At 39.5% G+C, this 15,296-nt stretch overlaps 1 protein-coding gene across 1 annotated transcript; it reads left to right on the top strand.

Moving 5' to 3' along the window:
- The first annotated feature begins 5,494 nt into the window (after positions 1 to 5,494).
- LOC309699246 (HLA class I histocompatibility antigen, alpha chain G-like) lies at positions 5,495 to 15,175 on the top strand. Its single transcript, XM_082522197.1, has 7 exons — positions 5,495 to 6,677; positions 7,466 to 8,511; positions 10,732 to 10,996; positions 11,572 to 11,850; positions 12,834 to 13,124; positions 13,704 to 13,826; positions 14,037 to 15,175. The coding sequence occupies exons 4-7, from the start codon at positions 11,811 to 11,813 to the stop codon at positions 14,087 to 14,089; spliced, it is 507 nt and encodes a 168-aa protein (XP_082378323.1). The 5' UTR covers positions 5,495 to 6,677; positions 7,466 to 8,511; positions 10,732 to 10,996; positions 11,572 to 11,810; the 3' UTR covers positions 14,090 to 15,175.
- The last annotated feature ends 121 nt before the right edge of the window (positions 15,176 to 15,296 follow it).

Raw genomic sequence — 15,296 nt, forward strand, 5'->3', positions numbered from 1 at the left:
AGGCACAAGCATTCTCCACTGCAACCACTGAACATCCAGGGTATGGACATCGAGGCTGTGGACAGCTACAGGTACCTTGGTGTTCATCTGAACAATAGACTGGACTGGACTCATAACTCAGACGCCCTCTACAGGAAAGGGCAGAGCAGGCTGTACCTGCTGCGGAGACTCAGGTCGTTTGGAGTGGAGGGCCCACTCCTGAAGACCTTCTATGACTCTGTTGTGGCTTCTGCTATCTTTTATGGTGTGGTCTGCTGGGGCGGCAGCATCTCTGCTGGGGACAGGAAGAGACTGAACAGGGTGATCCGAAGGGCCAGCTCTGTTCTAGGATGCCCTCTGGACCCAGTGGAGGTGGTGAGTGACAGGAGAACGGCGGCTAAGCTGTCATCCCTGTTGGACAACATCTCCCACCCCATGCAGCAGACTGTGACAGCACTGAGCAGCTCCTTCAGTGGGAGACTGCGGCACCCACGGTGTGGGACGGAGAGATTTCGCAGGTCTTTCCTCCCCACTGCTGTCAGACTCCATAATAAAGACTTTAACTGATCAAGCACACACATCCATACATATGCAATAATACTAAGTGCAATAATCCTTTCTGTCATCGTTGTATTTTTACTCAGTTGTATATAGTATTTGTATTTGTATTCTATTTTTATCTTATTGTATATTTATTTTATTCTATTCTGTACAGTTGTGTACTGTATTTATTCTTATTGTATTCTAATTTTTGCCTCATAACTTTTGCACTGTCCACTTCCTGCTGTGACAAAACAAATTTCCCACGTGTGGGACTAATAAAGGTTATCTTATCGTATCTTATCTTATTACTACCCTGTGTATTTAAGCCCTGTGTTTTGCCATGGTCGGTGTCGCGTCGTACCATCAGATTATGCCTGTGTGTTTTTTGGTCTCAGTGTTCAGTCATCACTTCATGTTTTGTTTTCTTGCCAGCAATAAAGCTGAGGTTTTTAAATTGCATTCCGTTTTCCGAGTCCTGCATTTGGATCCTCATCTCTGCCTGCCCGCACACAGAGCCCTGACAGGCCCAGTGTTGAGCTTTTGTTACCTAGAGGCTACACAAGCCAGGAAGTACCAATGACCGGATTTGGTGTGTGGTAGTAACAGGTAGTGATGGCCAAATGAAGCTTTCCGAAGCACTGAAGCTTGTATTGAAAAATGGTTCATTACTCGAAGCTTTTCAACACAGTCCTCTCCGGTGACATCTGGTGGCGAATATTTTGAAGAGCAGCTTGAATCTGCAAAATAAAACGGACTGCTCAATCATCACTGCTCACTCAAGAGTGGAGTTCTCTCTGATATTGGGCCACCATTCCGTTGCTTTGAACATGTAATTGGTTTTGTTTACTCGATTGAGGGGCTGAAAAAATGTAATGCGTATTTGCGTAATACATTTTGATCAATAAACTTTCCCTATTTAAACATGCACTATGGTGTGGCCTTTCTTTGCTCATAACTGCTTGATGTTGGTAAATACAATAAGTGAGCAATATATACATTATACATATGATAACGCACAGCACATTATGGAGTATGCCCCTGCTGTGGAGTCCTGCCTCCATCTACTTGTCATTTAATCACTGGACAGTTGGACAGGTTCATACAAAATATTAGATTAGGCCAATTGTCCTATACATATTTTTGACCTAGGGGTGGGATTGATTGTGAACTGGAAAGGGAAAATGCTTAGGGGGCTGAGTACGGCTGCATCGTTACTGATTTGTAGAATCATTTTGATTCGATACAGGATCCAATTCAATTTGATTGGAATCTGGAAAGTTTTGCCTCAGTCAGAAATATTACAATTCTGGTCATGTATCGGTATATATCCATCATTTCGTATCTATTAAAAGAAAGCTGACACATGTGAGCCTTAATTAGAGATGTAAACAGAGAGTTATGAAACCCGCAGCTGCAGAAGCCAGCGAAGAAAAAAGAGGCAAACACAGCGCGGACCCGATGACACACCAAAATCTGATTCTGACGCGTCGGGTCCACGCTCTGTGTTCACGTTTGTATGCAGAATCCGTAAACCTGCTCCCAGTTACTGTTTTAGCTGTATGGTGTTTGACGACATGTTGTGAGGTTTAACCTGAGATGCTGGCATTTCAGGCATAATAACGTTAATTTACAAATCGACACGGGATTAATGAATCAATATCACTTTATTCAATTTAGCATGGATTGAAATCAGAAAGGCGATAATCAAAACCCACCCCTAATCAAGAACTTGCAAAGTAAAAACACGATCTATGTCAGGTAGCCCTTTTGTTATTTACATTTAAAAAGAGGATTAGTGTTACTGTGCACAGGCTGAGTCTGTTTCTTTTCTTAGAAATAGTTTCTCCTGCCCTGGAGAAAATCCACTTGCATGGAACAGAAGAGGCTGTGGAGTGCAGGAACCACACTGCAAGCTGGTAGATATGCACCATGAGAAGTAAGTGTTGGCTTTCTTGCCGCTCAGCAATTGATAACAAACAACCTTAAAATGTGTTTTTAGCTAAACTTTGACACAGCTGCAGCACATTAATAATAATGAGAAGCTACAATATATATATAAGTTGTGACACCCGGTCAAGTCCCTGCTCCCTGTACTTTGCAGGAACACAGAACACTTTTTCTTCCCTCAGAAATTCATTACAATTACATTACATAATGCATGTAATTTTTAATTTATTTAACCCCAGTAATACGTCAAAATACAATTTACAGACATATATGCATACTTGTGCACCCACAACACACATATATACACATCACTGTTGTGAAAATAGTGGGTGAACACCCGATCAGAGCCACCTCCTCCCTGATGAGTACGCCTGTGTCACGTAAATAACACGCGATCACCTGAGGTGCAGGAAAATCTAAACACCTGTACAACCACAATAAATAAACAAAACATAAACATTCACTTTGGCTCTTACACACTTTTTAAAACCCTTTTTGTATTTATCTATTTATTGCAGGACATTAATAATAATGAGAAGCTACTTAATAATAATGAGAAGCTACTGTATGTGTATATATATATATATATATATATATATATATATATATTATTAAGTAGCTTCTCATTATTATTAATGTCCTGCAGCTGTGTCAAAGTTTAGCTAAAAACACATTTCAAGGTTCTTTGTTTTCAATTGCTGAGCGGCAAGAAAGCCAACACTTACTTCTCTTTGATCAAAGAACACTGGATGACGTCACAGTGGCTGTGCCCATCCGTGCTACGATCATCTAGCGGTTGCTAGGCAACAGTCATTCGATGTGGGTGGGGCTTGGCAATTATCAAAGGGCAGTGGGCGTGGCCTACAGGACACGAGCCTATAAATAGAACTCCAGAACTCCATAAACACCTGCGATTTAGTTCAGAGCGCATTCATGCATCAGAACAGCGAGCAACATTTAAACACATTTAGTTCACAAAGAGCAGACATACCTGCCACAACATCAACTCCCCAGCAATTTGTTTCCACTTCTCCAATTCAGAGTCAAAGAAGTAGAAATACAACCTTCAACATGACAACTCCACACAGTTACTCCTCAGTGGAAACATGGAAGTGCTTAAGCGAGTACTTTTTTGGTACAATTGTACCACAGTGGAGATCTCTGCAGTTAAACCCAGAGTACTGCAACTCTAAGCTGCCTTCCACTTTGTTACAGGACATGTTGAAACTTTGCTCCATGTTAGTGGATGCAACAGAGACAACCATGGAGAAGGGAGCTCCGGTGTCCACACAGTCAGAGGAGTGTCTTGAGTCAGTGGGCGCTGATTCCCATGAGAAAACAGGGGTAACACGAGCAAAGGAAGACATGGTAACAGAAATATCTGTAGACAACTGTGTTGATAATAAAAAAACAGAAACTCCGGAACTGGAGACAGAGGCCAGTGCAAGTCTTCAGCATGTGGACACACAATCCCAAACCACAGCCACAGCAGAACCAAGAAAGAGCTGTATGAAGAAAAAGTCCACAGCTGATACAAAAGACTGGGACAAAATAGAAGCTTGTCCCATGAAAAAGCCTGCAATGCCAGCTGCATATGAGTCAGACGTTGATAAATGCAAGGAAACTGAGGCAAAAGGAGGAAAAGACAGCATCCTGAAAGAAATATCTGTAGACAACTGCGGTGATAATAAAAAAACAGATACTGCAGAACTGAAGACAGAGGCCGGCAAATGTCTTCAGCATGTGGACACACAATCCCAAGCCACAGCAGAACCAAAGAAAAGCTGTATGAAGAAAAAGCCCACAGCTGATACAAAACACTGGGACAAAATAGAAGCTTGTCCCGTGGAAAAGCCTGTGATTCCAGCTGTACATGAGTCAGAAGTTGATTCTTCTTCTGTCATCAGTCTGGCATCTGATGATGTGTCTGCAGAAAAAATGTTTGTTTATGCACTTACTCAGTTGGTAGTTTCACGGGCCTTAGAGAAAGTCTCCTCTAAACACAAAGACTCCACAAGGATTCCCAACTGTTATCGTCTGCTTGAGAAAATCTGGCCTGAAATTGAGGGAAAACATTTGGATCTATGTCCAAAGAGGCTGCCCAGTATTGCGAAAGCCATTTTCACCAATCTTTGTAAAGCGCATAAGTGCAAGGAAAAAGATTTGATTTCAAGTCTGAAGGAAGAGCTTGAGGATGATATTACTGTCCCAACATTCACCAGACATCTGCTGGCATTACCCAAAAGAATACTCACTTTATCTAAAAACCGAGACGAGTACAGAGAACTTGTGGAACGCTTTGCCAGAGATCTGGTTATGCACGCAATGAGCAACATAAAGGGGTTGAAGAAATGGCGTCCAGCTGAAGAAGTTATACAGAGGCTTACCGAAAAGATCTGGGCTAAAATTGTGTCCCAAAATCTTGAAATCTCCTTGGAGAACATGGAAGATCTCACTGTGACAGTATACAATGAACTCCGGGAAAAGTGGAGAGGTGCTGACAATGTCCTGGGGTTAATGAATAATGGAAATCCAAGACTTGACAAAATGATTGTCAGAATTTTCAAAAGTAAGGCCCCATTGAGAAGACCAAATATCTTCTCTAGGATGTTTTCATGTGTATGCTAAAGTTTACCTGACACATAGTGGCGTTACAAAGAAGATTACTCACTTTATTTAAAAGCCCAGAAGAGTAACAAGAACTTGTGGAACTGTTCACTAAAGACCACATGAAATTATTACCAACAAATACCAACAAATTACCAACCGGTCGCAGCAGATGGCCGCCCCTCCCTGAGCCTGGTTCTGCCGGAGGTTTCTTCCTGTTAAAAGGGAGTTTTTCCTTCCCACTGTCGCCAAAGTGCTTGCTCATAGGGGGTCATATGATTGTTGGGTTTTTCTCTGAAGCGCCTTGAGGCGACTTTTGTTGTGATTTGGCGCTATATAAATAAAATTGAATTGAATTGAAATAATAAAAAACAAAAAATAAAAAAAAGATCTTGATTTTGAGCTTTGTTTTATTTGTCTTCAGATTGTGTATACATTTTCAGTTTAGGCTGAAGCTAAAAACTCATTTATACTGAACATTTTTAAACAACATAACTGTATATTTGAAATAATTCCAATTTTCAATCTGTTTGCATAAATGAGGAATAAAAGTTTCTGATCAATGTTGATTTTTTTACAGTCATTGTTAAGCAAGAACATTTAGATTGTCAGTTGTCAGTGACACAGCTGCCATATAGCTGTTTGTTCTCCTCAGTAAATTAAAAACGTGTGCACCCAATTCTTGCTTTTTAAAGTCATTAAAGATACAATACTGTACAATCATACCATTCAGGTAAAAAAAACAAAAAACAGTTCAGCTAAATCATTAAAAACCCAAATTCCCATAACACTCATACCCATAAGGAGTGAATCTAAACTTTTCACCACACCTGTATGATTGCACATTTGTCAAGAAATTACTGTTCCTGGTAACCAAATTTGCCCAGCAAAATATAAAGATATGTGGAGGGGCCAAAGACTTTGAACATTACCATACATAAAACAAAACTATGATCTCTTTAAGGTCTGCCAATATCAAACATTAAAATAGTTGACAGCAAAGGGTCCACAATTAAAAAGTTTTTCTAGCAATACAAAGTGCTGTGTCACCCCTAAGGTTCAAACATGTAAAGTGAAACACACACTTGTTTCATAGCACATGAAAATAAAAACTAACTAACTATTAAATCATGATACATCCTAAGTGCAGAGCCAGCACTGGATAGTTCAGGTGTACTATAATCAAGCGGTAATGACAAGAACTGCTAAGATACCAAGAACATACCCACAGAAACAAACAATGCTGTTACCAATATTCTTATCTGTACGATATCAATGGAACAGATAATATGAAATATTAGTCAGATATTGCTTTTTTTCTAGTATGAATATAAAAAGAAATAAATTAAATAATTACTGAAGTGTATGCAGTGACTTTTAAGATGACTTTATTGACCAAATCATGGTCAAATCATAGCACTGGGTTACTTAAAAAAAACCAGCATGAGAACAGATTTTGTTATCATGAACACTTTTCTGCCCACTGTTTCAGCAAATTATTCTTTAAAGCATGAACCCCAGGCAGAGCACTGAGTACCAAGACCCACGAACACCTTTTGAATTACTTCAAAAGTGTACCTTAAGTCCTTTAGATAGTCCAGGTTAGCTTCTGCTCCGCGGCTGCTGAGTGAACCCTCATCTGGGACTCTCCTCAGCTCTTACTGGAACAGTGGCGCGGCTGCCCCTCTGTTGGTCTTCCATGGTCTCTTGTGTTCTGGGGGCCTCTGGATGTCTGGAGTTTTGATCTCCTCCATACCCGCTTCACACCCTGGAGGACGGGGCTGTGGCCCCCCCACACTCCCTAGCAGATCGTTACATGGAGAAACCTTTGGAATACAAGTGCGCTGATCCACACAGGTATGCACACGGGTGTTCACTGCTCGTAGACCCAAATTACACCTTTCTTGGCCGCTACTTCGAAGCACATCTGTCCTGCGTGCTGCACAACAACATTGAATATTTAGTATTTACTGCTGTTTACACTTAGCTAGATTAATGCGATGGTGTTGTGTTTAGTATGTTGCTTTGTTTTTTTTGCTTGTTTTCTATTTTTCTCTCAACAGGTGATCCAGGAGATTTTTATTTTTTTTCTCCCCCCCTTTCTCACTGTCCCTCTCCCCTTCTGTTTTTCCTTTCCTTCCTCTTTCTTTCTCCCTTTCCTATCCCTCACTCATGTCTGTCCCGTCTGTAACATCTGAAAATAAAATATAATAAATAATAAAAACAAAGATCGACCAAATGGACCAATACGGCAATGCCACGATGATCCATTTGGCAAAGTAAATCCATTGGGTATCCTTGTTGGTCTTCAGACAACAATTCTGATGGCTAAAGAACCAAATGGGACAGGCAAAAAAAAAAAAAAAAAAAAAAAAAAAAGATAGTCCAGGTTAAGTGCATAGATGAGTCCAAGCAAAAGTGCAACTGCATTAGGGAAATTACAGACGTCATTGAGGACAATCTGATCCTCAATCACCAGGGCAATGCTTGTTATTGTTGGGCTTGAGCAGATGGTCCGAAATTGTGTCAGTAATTTTTCTCCAGAAAGTGAAAAATATAACCTTCATACCAATCCCCCCCGCCCCGAAATATTATTTAGGCTCCAAGTTTCTTCTAAGTTAGCATGAAAGGGCTTTTACAATTTTGTTTTCTTTTCATTCTTTACCAGAAATCTATTGTTCACAATTTAAAAGAAACTAACGGTGTGTTCACACCGGACGCAATAGAAGCGACCAAAAAGCGCCACACGCCCCTAGCTGGTCGCTTGCACATTCGCATCTTGAAGCGCATTCAAAGCGAACTGGTCGCACTTTAAAATATGCAATTTTCACGTGCGTGAACCAGAAATGTGGGAGGAAGTAGTGCCAGACGGTATGTTTGCAAGATGGCAGCTGTCGATCTAGCGTTTGAAGAGAGAGTCTCCCTTCTCTATTTACTGTGGAGAGCAGAGCAGCGGCGTAAAGGACGTCCTGACCGTACCTGGGTCCATCAGGTCCTCCACGAGTGTGAGCAGTTTGGTGAGTTTCACCACTTGCTCCAGGAGATGCGTCTGGCTGACGGCCACTTTCAGCGGTACCATAATTGAAGTGATCATTCTCAGCACAGGAAATGACATTGGTTTTCTAGCTAATTTTTTTTTAATCTAAACTGCCTAATGTGGTTGCAGACTGTTACGGCTGTGGCCATGAGGACTGTGTGGGCTGTTTTCTGTCTGTGTTTTCTGTACTGTGCTTAAGACTTTTTCCAGGTCCCTCCCCTAATGAGGAGTCGTGAGCGACTGATTGGACCATGGAGTGGTTGACCACCTTCAAAAAGCCGCTCTGACAGCTCCGAGGAAGAGAGAGAGAGTGGAACGAGCGGAACGAGCGAGTAGCCTGACAGCCGTCGCGGTCCTGACCCTGGTTTTCCCAGCCTGTGCTTATATTGTGTATTTGTGTGAGTGTGAATTGTGAAAGCCGCTCCTAGTGCATTAGCTGAGAGCTTAGGCACTCGTGGGCTGAAGCGGAAGGGGTGAGCTGCCTTTTCTTTTGGAATCGTTTTCTCCTGTTTTCTGGGTCAGGGAGCGAGGGATAGCCCTGTCATTTGTTTGTTCTATTTATTTCCTAGGGTTTAGTTAGTCTTTTCTGGTGGGACTTAGTTGGTTTTGTTTATTATTTTGGCCTGGGCTCACCCTGGAGCTATGCTTCTTGTCCTTAAATAAAATCACCTTTTTTTTTACTCACAACTGGTTTGGATGTTTGGCTTGGGAACCAGGGCGGGGATTTGTCTCTCTCCTCCAACCTTATGTGCGTCCCTACACGCCTAGACTAGGGGCGTAACACAGACACCGAAAATCTGAAGCAACAGTATAACACAATAGTCTGGTTCCTTTCGATGTGGATGAGCTGCAGCTGTACTCTGAGCCCCTTCCCGATGGCCGAACACCTCACCCTATCTCTAAGGGTGAGGACAGCTGAGGACCTTAGCCTCAGACTAGGAGGTGCCAGTTCTCATTCTTGTCGTTTCACACTCAGCTGCAAACTTCTCCAGTGCCAGCTCGAGGCCACTGCCTGATGAAGCCAAAACAACCAAATCATCTGAGGCAGAGATAAGATTCTGAGACTGTCCAAGAGCCTTAATCTTCTTGGCTAAGCCTAGAAATTCTATGCATAAAAATTATGAACAGAATCAGTGACAAAGGGAAGCCCTGGCAGGGTACAATACAATACAATACACACCAAGTTTACAAGTCTGACTTATTGCCAGCTATGCGGACCAAGCTCTTGGAGAGGTTGTATAAGGATTTGGGATGGCAATTGATATGAATTTAGCAGTTACAGTTCCATTATCAATATATCTTTATCGATTACTGATTTACAGAGATGAGGTATTGCATCATGTGAGGTGTGTCAAATTTGGTGTAATATGATGTGCTCTGGACTTTAGCACCAGACAATATTTTGACATATTTACATCAAAAAATCTGCAAAGTTATAAATGTTCTAGGTTTTATATCAGATGCACACTGACAAAGTTTTCTAACAACTGAATATGTTTTTAAATTATTTTTCTAAATTTGTTTTTCAGTTGCTGACACATATTTAATCTCTGTATTATTTCCAGTTTACATATTCACAAGTCCAAATAGTTCATCTTCTTTTGCAATCTTTTTATTGGAAAAAAAATGGCTGTAAAAAGAAGAAGTATGTGTTAGTCCATCTTAAATCAAACAAGCTTCTATAACATATGTATGAGAAATTTCACAACACTTATGTGAAGAAAACATACAAGTTTTTTGTAAAATGAATATGTTGTTATTGTTGGCACAAGAAGAAAAGCATTACCACCTGTCCAAAACTGATTGATGAGTCTGATACCTGGAGAAAGAATCTGGAATCTGGGCAAAAAAAAATTATAGGTATAACCAAAGAAACAGAGCGTGTCTGGATGATTGGCCTCAGAATCTTGTCTTTGCTTTTTGGAGACGATGTGGTTTAGTTGGTTTCATCGAGCGATGACCTGCAACTCACACTGGCATGGCTTGCAGTCAAATGTGAAGTATAGCTGCGATAAGAAGTGGTACCTCAAAGTCTCAGACCATGGTCTAAATTTGCAAAAAGATGTCCACTCAACTAGAACTAGTTACTGCTCAAAGTGAAGGAATTCAAGTGCCTCACTGTCTTTTTCAAGAATGAAGAGACACTGTCAAACGGCAACAGACACGAAGATTTATTGTGGAGAAGAGAGACCTGAGCATGAAAGTGAAGCTATTAATTAACTGGTCGATCTATGTTACTACCTTCACCCATGGACAGTTCTAGGTATAGTGACCAAAAGAATGAGATCACCAATACAAGCAGTGGAAATGACGTCTCTTGAAAGATTGGTTGTGCTCAGCCTTAGAAATAGAGCTTGGGAGTTTGGGAGGGGCTCAGAGTAGAGCTGTTACTCCACATTTTAGTCGGACCCAGTTTTTTTCACCATGTATTTGTCAAAATATAAATAAGATTAAGATTCTCTCTTATAAGGCTATTTTTAATTGATCACACTCACAGAGTTGGATCTCTTGTAATTAAGGTTTTGTAAGAATCTGCTGAATTATACTAAAGGAAACATTTCTGATAATATTATGTTTTATTCAAATATTTACTAATATGAGATATATTCTTTCCACAGCAAAACACTCACTAAATAGTTTCTTCACTGGATCCTATGAAGACTCAAATATCTCAGAGTTTATGGGTGTTATAGTGATCGATGGCATTCAGACAGTATACTGTGACAGAAACAGCAAGACACTGGAACCAAGACAGGATGAAGAAAATATTTGATAAAAAGGCTCAGATGTTGGAGATGTTCACTCAGCAGTGTTTTCTGAGTCTGCCAAGCTTCTTCAGAACCCAGATTTCTAGTTTGAAGCAGCAGTTCAACCAAAGTGGAGGTGCAGTATTAAAGGTTATTCTTTAGATTAAATAGAATAGAATAGAATGGGGGTGGGGGCACAGTTCTGCAGCACTATACACACATGGACAGTATTAACAGAGGGAAAAAAAATATATATAAAATGTACAAATATACAAGCTGGTTTTAAAAAAAAAAAGTAATATGTAATAAATAGTGTTATGTATATACAGATGGGTTATTGCACATAGAATTTGGTATTGCATCATTATATTGCATCATTATAAATCATTATAAATATACCTCAATAAAGTTGATGTATGGAAAATAATTTTGTTAATCATTAAATTGTTAAATATTTAAAGTCTTAAGTCATCAACCCTTACAATGTCAATATGATTTAAAAACATGACAAAATAATAGATTTGCTGAATTTATATGTGTATTAAAAGAATGTCTTGAATACTATTAACTTTACATTCTTCGTCTTAGAGTTCATATGCAGGATGTCTGTCAGATCAGTCCTGGGTTGACCCAGTTTCCTTTTTCATGTGCCACATAATGTAGAATATTCAGATAGTTCAGTGCAATTTTTGTTTCTCTGTCTTTCTTCAGGTGTCCAGATTTTACAGATAATAAGTGGCTGTGGATGGGATGAAAACACTGGTGAGGTGACAGGTGTGATAAAGTATGGATGGAATGGAGAGGATTTTCTTGAATTTGATGTGAAGACACTGACATGGATTGCATTGAACCCAGAAGCTCTCATTACCAAACAGACCTGGGACACTGACAGGTCTGTACTCAAACACAATGAAAACTTTCTCACTCAGATGTGTCCAACGTAGCTGAAGATGTATGTGGACAGTGGGAACGTCTTCCTGCAGAGAACAGGTAGAATCACATCGTCTTCAAATGGATGTAGTAATGTTCATTTTATGTTGGATTATCTTCATTACAATACAGTTGTTTTTTTAAAGAGAAAATGGCAAAACATTTAGGCTGATTTTAACGAGTGGCTTTTGCCTTGGGACTTTTGAGTGGATGCCATTTTTTGTTTGTTATTGTTAAATCATGAAAACTGACATTAACTGAAGCAAGAGAGGCCTGCAGTTCTTTAGATGTTGTTCTGGGTTCTTTTCTTTCATAACCACCTGTCACGGTCTGAGGCTGCAGACCGTGTGGCTTATAAGGACCCAAATGCAGACACTAAAAGAGTAACTAGACCTTTTAACAAAATGTTCACCCTTTATTTTGGGTGCTAAAAAACATGAAAACCTAAACTGGGAAAGTTAAACAATCAGAAACCTGGAGTGCAAGGGAGCATGGAGACACAGGGAAGGATTGCAGATGATCTGACGATGAACACAGGGAAACTCACACAATCTATACACATAGATGACGAGGGTGACGAGGGAAGTGGAAACACACCAGGATGAATAGACATGACACAGGAGGAAGCAAAACTGAACAAAATGAATATGGGACACGAGACTGTCAAAATAAAATGGGAAACAAACTAAGATGCAGACTAGATGCACGGGACCCGGGGAGGAGGAACAGACATGGGAACATGGAAACAGAAATGGGAGGCAAAACACAAAGACATGTCTAGGACCCGGGGAACAAGGGACAAAAGAGGCTTTTTAAAGCTTTCAAAACTGATAGATATCACATAGGTAATTCATGATTTAACACGATTGATCTTTTTTCCCTTAATAAATTATTTTTAGGAAGTGCAACTATGGTATGAATTTCAAAATCCTAAGTGGCTTCCTCCTTGAGTTATAAGATTCACAAACTTCAAATCAAATTGTGGAGCATTATTCATTTACAAAGATGTATTAAGTCTTTTTTAAATACATCTTTCTCTGCAGTGGTTCCCCTCCAGAAGACTCCCTTCGCTCTAGTCACCTGCCACGCTACAGGTTTCTATCCTAATACAGCCATGATGTTCTGGAGGAAGGATGGAGTGGAGATCCAAGACCATGTGGAGAAAGGTGAGATTCTCCACAACCATGACGGGACCTTCCAGTTAAGTGTTAAGATGAACGCTTCATCAGTGCCATCTGAAGACTGGACAAGCTACAGCTGTGTGTTCCAGTTCTCTGGTGTGGAGGACAACATCATCACCAAGTTGAATAAATCAACGATCAGGACCAATTGGGGTAAAATAAAATTAGCAATGATGAAAGTGAGAAACACAGTGCTCTGATGTTTTTGTGCTCTCAGAATAGTAAAAAATATCATTACCGTTTATTGACTGGAGGAAAAGTTAGTCAGGGATGGCCTAATAAGATACAAAGAAAAAAAAAACTGCCACCCTCCCTTAGCTATTATACACTCAGATTTGTGCCATTTCACTGGCTTCATAGATCAAAAGAGGCAGCACCAAATATGTGGATAACGAACCTGAAATTTACATTTATTTAGCAAAAAGTGCCTTTTACAAATCCCTGGGCAGATGATGGGAGAATTTAACTCTTTTTCCAATTTCACATTACTGTTATATATTATAATTATACAACTATTATTAGCATTTTTCAGACCTGCTTTGAAGTATGCAGTAAATACTATATACTTGCACATATATATTATATACATATACTTTTACAGACACACATACTCACATATATGTAGCACCATAGAGATTACAGTATTGCATAAATACTCTGTGTCATAGGAGGAAGGATGTACTGTATATAAAATATGATCTATTTATGTTTTGCTCATGTTTTACTGAGCAGAAAGGCGTGCTGACACGAAGATCCCCATCACTGCTGTTGTGGTTGTTCTTGTTCCTCTCATGCTCGTTGCTGCAGTTGGATTTGTTGTTTACAAAAAGAAGAAATGTGAGAGCACTAAAGGAGGTGAGCTGATGTTTTTAAAAAGACTGGAAAACTGAAGCTAGCAGTTCACTAAAACAGGAAGGAAGTGATAATACAAGACTCAGTTCTTTTCTTTGCTCTGAGGTGTCTGAAGAAAAACTATATTCATACAGTACCAACTGTTTTCGGTTATTTTGTACATAAAATCCAGTCCAGGATCAGAGGACTAACAGTGTGTTTTGCATTTTACAGCTCCTAACAACCTCTCTGAACTGTCTGAGAGTCTCAATCCAGAGACCACATAAGCCTGCACACAGAGATTTCTTCACTTTTAAACAGTAAAAATCACAGGAAAAAGTTTCAAAGCAGTGTTTCCACTTCATTGTATTTCAGGTATTTAGATTTTCTGAAATGCCCCAAATTGTTAACATTCTTTTATTCTGTTATTTATTACTGACATGCCCCCACAGGCAGAGAAGTGCAGGCAGATCAGAAGATATTCAAGTGAAACTGATCTGAGATGTGCTAACCACATAAGTTAAACATAACACTGTAACCACAAACCCTCCTAAAACACTGTAAACCTAGAAAACCTAATGAACTGCACTTGTCAGTGAGCGGTTAACCAGTAAATTCATTTCTTCTCTCCGTAATCAATTAATTGCTTAGTGTGACAAAGTGGGTGAGAAGACCATTTGTCTATATTCTTAGTTAACATTCTTGTTTTGATTTAACCATATTTCACATGTAATCTGCAATAGGCAAACATCTACTATCCCGGGTTTGTTTATGTTTTGCACTTTTACAGATTATATAATATAACATCTTGGTTTAAATCAATCTCTACAAGTTTGTTAAGTTAACATGTTCTTTATTTCAACTGTTAATTTGTATTGTTTAGAACTTACCTTACCTACCTGTCTTCCAGAAACAAAAGGAGAAACTTTAGTTTTACTTCCTGCTTTATAGCTTCTGGGTTCATCTGAGGTCACAGGAAGAGACCAAGTGCAGAAGGGGAAGAACTCTCATAATTTAATAAAGTTGATTTTAGAGGGTTTATGAAGAAATAGATTCATTGTTGTAATATGTATTGATTACACCACAGAGTTTATGTTGCCAGTAAAGAGGAGTAGTAGAGGTTTGAATATAATCATGTTCATCTTACCTACCTACTGAATGGAATAGTCCAGAGGAGAAATTGTTTGGTTAAGTGGACTATTTAGGCAGAAGAACTCAGGTGTTTCAAGGACAAAAAAAAAAAAAAAAAAAAGGTTCAGGTCAGTGTAGCTGTGTGCAGTTTGACCTTAATTTCTGTTGATTTAAATTCAGTTATGTTTATTTGAACTGAGGTTATTATAGAGTTGAGTTTCTTATTTGTTTCTTTGTAAATATTGTTTGGGTCACAAAATGGTGAATAAATCACTTGCTACACTGGACAGCATCAGTCTCCTGCACTTCTTTGACCACTTAAGTCAAGTCCTACCACACTTAGAAAAAATAATTCTACTTCTG

The sequence above is a fragment of the Aulonocara stuartgranti genome, assembly GCF_965226115.1.
Source record: "Aulonocara stuartgranti genome assembly, chromosome: 22".
In the NCBI taxonomy this organism is placed as follows: Eukaryota; Metazoa; Chordata; class Actinopteri; order Cichliformes; family Cichlidae; genus Aulonocara; species Aulonocara stuartgranti.